This window comes from Canis lupus, chromosome 3 (genome assembly GCF_011100685.1).
Source record: "Canis lupus familiaris isolate Mischka breed German Shepherd chromosome 3, alternate assembly UU_Cfam_GSD_1.0, whole genome shotgun sequence".
Taxonomy (NCBI): Eukaryota; Metazoa; Chordata; class Mammalia; order Carnivora; family Canidae; genus Canis; species Canis lupus.
Window position 1 is genome coordinate 65,518,811 of NC_049224.1, and position 9,486 is coordinate 65,528,296.

At 42.4% G+C, this 9,486-nt stretch overlaps 1 protein-coding gene across 3 annotated transcripts in view; it reads right to left on the bottom strand.

Annotated features, from left to right (window-relative positions):
- C1QTNF7 (C1q and TNF related 7) overlaps nucleotides 1-8,549 on the bottom strand; it is a 106,578-nt gene extending 98,029 nt beyond the window's left edge. For 2 of the 3 annotated variants that reach the window (XM_038533344.1, XM_038533347.1), the window contains exon 1: nucleotides 7,718-7,973. In XM_038533344.1, coding sequence (XP_038389272.1) covers nucleotides 7,718-7,730 — 13 coding nt within the window. In that variant the 5' untranslated portion in view covers nucleotides 7,731-7,973. Of the gene's footprint in view, nucleotides 1-7,717; nucleotides 7,974-8,043; nucleotides 8,255-8,436 lie in introns of those variants that run through there. The other variant, XM_038533348.1, reaches the window with a different exon arrangement.
- Between the last annotated feature and the right edge of the window lie 937 nt (nucleotides 8,550-9,486).

Consider the following 9,486-nt stretch of genomic DNA (forward strand, 5'->3'; position numbering starts at 1 on the left):
ACCTCTCACTTACTCATGTACACTTCCTGCGAGGTCCAATAGCTTTAGGATGGTAGCCCATGACTTAATGTATTGCCTAGAGCTCTGCTCATGTGCTGTTGATAAGACAGAGAAATGGGTACACTTTCTTTTGCAGGAAAAAGTATTAGAACAAAAGTATGTAGAACCGTGAGAGCAAATGGGGAGCATAAATCATCGCAAAACAAACATCCTGAGGCCTTGGCTGATCAAAACAAGCCCGGAAAAGCCAGTCTGGATTTTGTCACTCTGTTTTGACGGCATCATGGAAACACTTGCCTCTTGGCTGAAATCCTTTCCCTTAACACGTTTCATTCACATGCAAGTCCATTTACCGAGTATCCTGTGTGTATTCCTTTCTCTTCCTTGTGCTTTTGTTTTAATCCCCTACTAGATGTTAGTGTGTCCAGTTAGAAGCAATCCCATAAAAACGAGGCTGAGGGAAACATTAGATGGCTGGCCAAAAGTATCAGGCTCCGAACAATAACAAAAATTTGTATCACTTTCTAGCTCACATACTTTTTCTTACATCATATCACATCAACTATTTCCAGAATCCAGTAGAATAGGAATATATTATTCCCATTTTCGATGATGAGCAAACAGAGGCTCAGAGTTCAAATAACTTGCACAACTAGGAAGGGTTAGGGCTGAAAATACACACAGAGCAAGCACAGTTCCTGATTCTTCATTCTAGGTAACTGTGAAGAAAAGCAATACCACAACCTGGGTCAAAGTTGGCTTTGCTACAACTAAGTTTAAAAAATAACCCACGTGTTGTATGAGATGGGCTTACTAGCAAAGTGGATCCTTGTTTAGCATCAAGAAAAATGGAGTATTTAAGTCAGAGAGCGTTAATTGGACATTGGATTCCCTGCAGCCTGGGCTGTAGACAGTATGCAAAGTAGTAGCTAGACCAGCTCTAGAAAGTACCCGGTTCTCCCTTAGAATTCACTGATTTCATTCTACATTCTTTCCTGCTAGTCCTAGAGTGAGTTCAGATCCTTTCTCAATGTGGGACTCCAAGTAGTCACTCTCCATCCCAGAAAGCTGATACGGAGTTAGCACTAGATGTGAAACTTATCTGGAATTTGGTGTTCGGGTCTGGAGGTCTGTTTCAAGAGGGGCATGAATATTCTAGGTGAATCCTATGGTGTCCAGGGCAAGTCCTTCCTATAAGTGCAGGGAGACCAGGGGAGGGTGGGAAGGCACACAGTGACATCTTCAAGTGGATGTTTCCTTGCTATGGCTAAATGCAGCACAAGGACTAATGGAGAAACATTAAAAGGGGCCATATTTTGGGCATGATAAAGAATTTCCTGTTGACCAGTGGTGCTTTAATGGAAGGTGCTGCCTAATTAAGTATGAATGTGTTGTTACTGGTACATTGAAGCTGGAGGTGAGATCTGTAATGTGGATAAACTCTAAAAGTCTTTTTGGGGTGCCTGGGTGGTTCAGTTGGTTAAGCATCTGCCTTCGGCTCAGGTTATGATCTCAGGACCCTGGAATCGAGCCCCACATCAGCGGAGAATCTGCTTGTCCCTCTCCTTCTGCCCCTCCCCCTCGCTTGTGCTCTCTCTCAAACAAATAAAATCTTAAAAAAGAATTCTAGGGACACCTGGGTGGCTCAGTAGTTGAGCGGCTGCCTTCAGCCCAGGGCGTGATCCTGAAGTCCTGGGATCGAGTCCCAAGTTGGGCTCCCTGCATGGAGCCTGCTTCTCTCTCTGCCAGTGTCTCTGCCTCTCTCTCTCTCTCTCTCTCTCTCTGTGTCTCTCATGAAGAAATAAATAAAATCTTAAAAAAAAATTCTAAAAGTCGGTTTGGATACTATTCCATCTCAGCCTCAGGGACAAACAGGGGGATGATCAACAGTTTCTGAGATATTTTAGGGGTCTGGCACATAAAACTGTCATCAGGAATCAAAGTTTTTGTTGCGTTTCCAGATTATATCGGAATCATATAAAATTGCCATTTTTGGTAGATAATAAAATGGTTGAAGGTCAGCAATTTGATATGATTCAGCATAATTCATACAAAGGCAAGGGATGAACTCAATTCCTATGAGACATGGAGAAAAGAATGCCTGAGAAAATGTGGAGTTCACCATACACAGGTATTGGGTTGTTGAGGGTTGAATCGTGTTCCCCTGAAATTCCAGGTTGAAGGACTTCAGAATATGACTGTACAAGAAGGTAAGGCATTTAAAGCTGTGATAAAGTTACAATAAGGCCCATTAAGGAGACCCTAATCCAATCTGACTGGTATCCTTGTAAGAAGATGTTTGGATACACAAGGAGTTACTAGGGCTTCTCTGCATAGAAGAAAGAATATGTGAAGACACAGCAAGAAGGCAGCCATCTGTAAGCCAAGCAGAGAGGCTTCAGAAGAAACCAAACCTACTGATACCTTAATCTTGGACTTTGTGCCTCCAGAACTGTGAGAATATAAATTTCTGTTGTTGAAGCCCCCAGCCTGTGGTACTTAGTATACCTGGATATGTGGCTATATGGGGAGCTGGAGAGATGAACGTGGACAAGGAGTGTGGTCCAAAGACAGGTTTTCAAAAGCCCTCCAAGACCATTCCATTGATCTTTACTGGGAAGGAAAAGAGGAGATGCTAATGATCCAAGAAATTGATAGATATTTACCTATGATAAAAGAGTTGGTAATGGTGATAAATTCAAAGGATCCCCTGATGAGGATTCCATCAATGTCAAATTAGATTTCACAGTGAAATGGGATAAAAACGAACTACAGTTAACACTCCTCCATCACAAGAGGTAGGCAGCTAAATTTTGCAAAAGGCACACAGCCAGGATGATGGGTAAATTTTCTTCTGAAAGGATATATTAAAATGTACCCTCCCCCAATCACTGCATGCCTGTACCATTACTGTGTAATTGCCAAGGCTATATACTCATAAAACTTTTGCACACCCTAAAATTCTTCTGGAAATATGCCTGCTTGATATGGAGAAGCAGTCTAGAAATGTGATTGAATAGGGAACTGTATAGTTAATGATTTCCATAAAAGTGCATAGCAGGCTATTTTCATGGAGTTTGAAGTGTTGGAAGGCCGTTGGACACCAACTTGCTCCTCCTGTCCTTTCCATCTCTTACCCTCTCTCATTTTACAGGGTTGAATCTGGATTTAGCGAGGCCTCCAAGTTATTATTCTGACAGGACTCTGTGATGGTCAGAGCCTTGCTGTAGCAGGTTTAGGGGACTGGGCCCAACGAGCATCTCTACCCTTTAACTGCTGTGTGAACATCTGCTATTCTTATCTCATCTGGACAGATATTGCTTCTTAACTGGAGAATTAGTCTCTGCTCCTTCTGGACACTGATTAATCATCTTAAATCATCATTCTAATAAACTTCCAAGGAGTTACTTTGTTTACAAACTTTTAATGATTATTCCATGAAAAGAGAAATCTGAACTTTGTGGTTTGGCATTCAAGGCTTTCTATGATCTGATTACAACCAAGTCTGGTTATTTTTTTTCCATCTAAGTCTTCTGAGCTCATTTCCCTCTGCTCTATATGTGCGCCCTTTTCTGCCACGGTAGCTTTGCTGCTACTCCTCACGCTGTCCTCTTTCATGCTTTTACTAATGTTCTTGCTGCCTGGATATCCCTTCCACCAATCCCTATCTATCTTTCAAGGCTAAATTACACATTACTTCCTCTGAGGAGTCTTCCCTGCATGCAAGATGCACAGCATCAGATGGTCCTGAGTTTGAGAGCATACCCTGCCCCTCACTTCCTAGAACATCTCTGGAAGGTTATTGAATTTCTCTAGGGCTCAGTTTTCTCGCTGTGATATGGGCAAGTCAATATCCACCATGTAGCCTTATGAAGTACATATGGGACAGCCATACTGTGAAGTACTTGGCATAGTTCCTTTTACGTGGTAAACATCAAAGAATGTTACATACTACTCTGATTATTCCAGGGAACTGCAGACTCCCTTTCTGTGAATTCCCATTCATCTGAACTCTCTGATAGTCTTCCTTGTAAATCTGGGTTTTGCATTTTAGATATTAGGACTCACATGTTGTGTTCCCCATGCTATTTGTAACTCCTTGAAGGTGTGATCGTGGTTTAGTTAGTGTGTGTCCTGTGCATTGACCTCTTTTCTGTAAGCTCTCAGACCACAGGCAAAGGCTGACCTTGTAGGCGTGAAATTTGGGTATGACAACAATTTGCTTTTTTTCTTTTTTTTTTAAGATTTATTCATTCATGAGAGAGAGAGAGTGAGAGAGAGAGAGAGAGGCAGAGAGAGAAGCAGACTCCCTGCGGGAAGTCCAATGCAGGACTTGATGCCAGGACCTCAGGATCACGACCTGAGTCAAACGCAGATGCTCAACCACTGAGCCACCCAGGTTCCCCACAACAATTTGCTTTGCTGTCACTTTTCTCTTCCCTCTAAAAGTTGACAATAGTTTTTTGTTTTGTTTTTGTTTTAAAGTCAGTTTCCTTAGATATGAGAATCCTAGTTGTAGGGCTTTTGTTTTCTAGAAACATGGCAGATAATGCGTGAAGAGGCTGGTAGAGATTGATAAGTTGGGAAAGACACATGTCTGTGGCCTGAACTAATTAGGCCAACTTAGCCTCACCATTTTCCATCATGCCATCTGTATTCCAGGTTTGTGTGATACTTCTGGGATGGGGGGCAAGGTTTTATATTCTGATGCGCTTGGAAAACACTAGATTCTAAAGACCCACTCATGGAGAGACAGAGGATGTTGTAAGAAACTAAAATGTGTGAGAAGTCCTACAGTAAAGAAACCAGCTCTTAATAGCTAATAAGAGTAGCTAACATTCATTGAGCTCTTTCATGGCAGATATTTTGATAGTAGGCCCTTTATATGAATTCTTTAATTTAATCCTCAAATGCTATAATTATTATCCTTACTTTACAGATGAAGAAATCAATGCTTGAATGGTCCAAGTTCTTACAGCTCCTTACTCTTAAGAGTTGGAGCTGGGATTGGAATCAGATATTTGTAACTCTAGAACCTGTTCTGGTTCACTGTGATACACAGCTTCTCATATTCCTGGATTTGCCTGATCAGGAAGTACTTTTGGTTATCCTCTTATTAATAACCCATGAAAGTCATGTCCCTTGGGATGCACTTTGGGCAACAGAGCTTTGCTTTCCCAAGCTACTTGGTTCATGGGAGCAGCCGTGACCTTTCCACCTCTGCACTTTGCTTACTGACCTCTGCCTGTATGTTCTTGCTCACCTCGCCTTTATCATAACATTTTACTCTTCCTCCAACGCCTAGTTCAAATGCAACTGTATGAGGAGCTTTCTTTGATGTCAGCAGGTTGATGTGCAAAGGCATCTGTGTTCTCCACTCCTGTTAATGTTCAGTCTCTCTGTCAAGAGCCATGCTCAAAGAGCCTCGGTAAAGTTTCTGGCACTGAGTGGGCACTCAGAGTTTAGTGAATCACAATCTTCCTAGCTGCTCTAGGGGGTCATTTCCCGAGCCTGGGGCTCTTTAAGTCACAGGTCATAGACTTGCGGGTTATGACTGTAGCTGGTGACCTGGGCTGAGTCTGGCTCCAACCCTTTTCAGGTTTGGAGAGCATCACTCCTGAACTCCCTGGCAGTTCATTAGTTAACACTGTCCCCCCTCTGTGCCTCGCAGATGTTGCCTCTCCCCAGCCTCTGTGAGGTGAAGAGCACGATTAGGTCACATTGGGCCTCTTGTCAGTGTCCTTCTGGGGACAAACCTGACCTGTCCTTTCCAGGGTGTTGTCTAGGTTTCATTACAAAGCCCCCCAGTGGCTGTGCCTTGGATGAGTCAGCTGGCTTGGGGCTTCATTAGCAACTCTAATTGCCTTTTTGTTTTTGTCCTCTTTGGGGCCTTCTGAGGCCCAGAGGTGGGGCCTGGCGGGCCTGGCGGGCCTGGCTTCCAGAAATGCCGCCAGCCTCCACAAGAGCCCATGATGGGAAGTCCGCGCCCCACTCCCCAGCAGCCACGTCATGCCACACTGCGCATTTCTGGGCCGCACCCTTCCCCAGGGTGCACTCAGGCGCCATGCAACCGCTGGCCATCCCAGCTCCCTGGCTGCCTGTGATGAGGTCATGGGGTGGGGTAATGGAGACCCCCCCTCCAAATAGGGTGGGGGCTTCCCCAACTGGCCTGGGAATGGTGGAGATGAGGAAATGGTAATAATCTTGTCCGTCCAACCCACTGCTCCCTCTCTTGAGCTTGCATGGCCGGCATGGACAGAAGTGGAGGGAGGAAGAGAGAGCAGGGAAGAAACAGGGAGGAGAAGGAGAGCAGAGTGGCAGGCGTGGATTCCTCACTTCCTCCATTAACAACTGGAGATGGAAAAAGGAGCTAGCAGTTTCTCTTGACCACCTTGCAATGAGCCGATCAAGCTGCCTTCTCTCCTCTCTGTAATGTCCTTCTTCTGATCTTAACCTCTTTTTTTTTTTTTTTTTTTCACTCACTGAGACCACAAAAGGTAGGGGAAGCCACCATAATCCATCTTATATAATTAGAATTTGACACAGAAGGAAAAAATATCCCAGAAACAGAGCAGCAGCTGGTCCGGCAAGGCAGGTGAAGCCCTTCCCAACCCAAGAACACTTCTCCGGGCAGAGCCTCACATTCTCACCCAGGCCTAATGAGCACGTTTGCTCTTGCTTCTGCACCAGTGGGTCTCGTAGACTGAAGTCGCCTAGGTGTCCCAGAGCACTCAAGCTTGGTCAAACCCACCAGGTTTTTAGCCTCCGCCCGTGAGTACATATGTGTGCGTGGAGGAATGAATGCTCTGTTAAAATTGAAGCCTGCCGAGAGAATTTGCAGATAGATCTCTGTGGATAGCTAGCTATTTGCATCTGGAATTCTGTCTCGGAAAGATGGGAAATCTGATAAGAGAGACTTTCCCAGGGAAATAGGAACAGCACATCACACATTTACGTGTCCCTCCACCTAAAACCACCGCATACTTCCCATATGATCATTGCCATAGAAAACCAAGGAATACCTAAGACTCTCTGCTCCCTGCTTGTATCAAAGGCACAATCAAGAGGGCAAAGCCACCCTCACCAGACCCTAGCATTGTCAGTCAACTGCAACCAGAATGAACAAACATGGAATTGAACTTTTTTTCTCCTAGGACATCAGAGCCGTAACATCCTTATCCGGTCGTTACAAAGGAAAAGCCAAATGATTTATTTAACTTTAAAAAACATATTCTGCAAAACAAGTTTATAAGAAGTCATAGTAACCACACTTAAGAAAATTTTTTGGAATGATAGTAAAATCTTCCATGGGAAAGATTTCCAACTTAATAGAAAGATCATAGCTCTGGAAGCCGAATTGCACGTAACGGGATAAGAAAACACAGATACTCTGACCCGGGAAATAAATGAGCCCATCACCACACTAGTGAATGTGAGGCGCATCAGGTTGGAGATTCTGAGGAATATCTTGCACACATTTTCTAAGAGAAATCTCATTTTTCAAATAGTCAAAGCTATTTCACAGAGATTTGCGTCAAGCAGAATAGAAAGCAGGAGAAGGCATGACTGCTGAGGTTTTCCAACCTCTGATTTATCATTTGTTGACATACTTTCTACAAGTTCCTCATTTCTTTACAAGTAGCTGTCTTAAGTTCTTCCAGTAAATATTTTTGATGAAGGCCAAACAGGAGGCAAAAAGTTCAAGAGAATGGCTTACCTTTTCTAGGCATGGCTGATGTCAAAATTTTCCCCAAAACATGAGGCTTTCTTGCTTTGGTTGTCCCATGAATTTAGAAACCATTAAAAAATTTAAAGCAGAAATATGTGTGTCTTATTCGAAGCTGCTTCGAAACAATACAAAAAATAACGCGATGAAAAATAAAGTGCTCTTCTGAGCATGAGATTGTGTTTGAAGCTTGGAGCTCATGCTGTTGCACGAAGTTTTGCAACTGTCTTTCTCAGTTTAAACAACCTCCCGCTCCTCCCCACCACTTGCCAACGTCTATAATTTAAAGCAACTGCGATCCTTCCCATAATACTCACATTTCAAAGAGCTTAATATATACGCTCGTTAGGAAAGAGTAGGAGCGGGTGACGTTCCTCTGCAAACCCGGGACCGAGGCAAATGGGAAGCAAAGGTTTCAGGTATCTGAGCAATTCTGTCTCTTTTACCCGTAGCTCTTCTCACTCTGTTACTTCAAGTTGCTTCTTTGCCTTTTCAAGTGATGCCTTGAGACCAAAAGGCATCACTTCACTGGAAGAAAAAAAAAAAAAACACACAGAAAAGTTTCTGTCTCAACTTATAGGACAGTGATACTAGTGAAATTATGTTTAAACTTTTGCTAACACAATTATTTCTATTCAATTCTGCCCTAATTCATCTGTTTGAAAATGTAAAATTAATGTGCATTACGTTTTCATAAAAGAGGAAAATACCTAAAATGATGTCATTTGAATTGGACTTATTTTAGCTTGCATCCTGTATATGAATCATAAACTCTAGGAGGGATACTCGCTTTGCAGTGTGTCCATGTAGCTGGGTAAGTCTCTGACATAGAGACTGTAATCAATGTTCCTGATTTCACTCTTTCAACCACACTTCCCCATTTGCCATTAAACACACACACACACAGAGCATTTGTGAATTCAAATTACAGCCAACTTAAAGTGATGATTTAAAAAAAATATTTATAGTATATCTTAAAGCTGGTCTTGCTTAGTATCTGAGAGATAATAAGTACTCAGTAAATACCTCCTGCATGAATAAAGGATTGTAATGGCTCAGGGCATTCAACAGTTTTGACAAGTTGGGTTTGCATTTAGAATATGTTCACATCGGGGAAGGATAATATGTCAAAGCTTGTACAGAGAGTAAACAGGACAACGTGTGCTCTTGCCAGATTTAATGAATGGTTATGATATAATAAAAATCACCTAAATTAATATAGAAAACAGTTAAGTAAATAAACCATTTAATGGAGAATAGAGATGTCAAAACAGGCATGATCTATTCAGTATGCTTACTATGTAAGCTTATGCAAACAATTACAGTACAAAAGCCTCATTCATTATTTTAAAACTATAGATTATTTCTCATGGTGTTTTTTTGAGTTACCTAAAGTAACTCTTACGCTATGGACAGGGGACAATACCTCTGACTGAAATTGTGCAAAGAGAGAAAGTGTCTAATACTGCAGGGAAGGGGTCAGCTTTCAGATTTTCTTTGCTATGAAAGCAGAGAAAAAGGTAGAGTCTGTTTTTGGCTCTGTTTCTACTGAGGAGACATCTACAGGCACTAGGATGTGTAGTGTCTGTCCCAGACCTGGATCCATGATTTTCCAATTATGTGACTTCGCATGTTTTTTTAATCTCTTTAAGCATTTGCTACTTAATTGTGAAAGATTAAATATAAATATGTTAAACAACCTATTTGCATATATGCACACAGTGTTGCATTTATCCAATGAAAGTCAATAAACTCCTCAC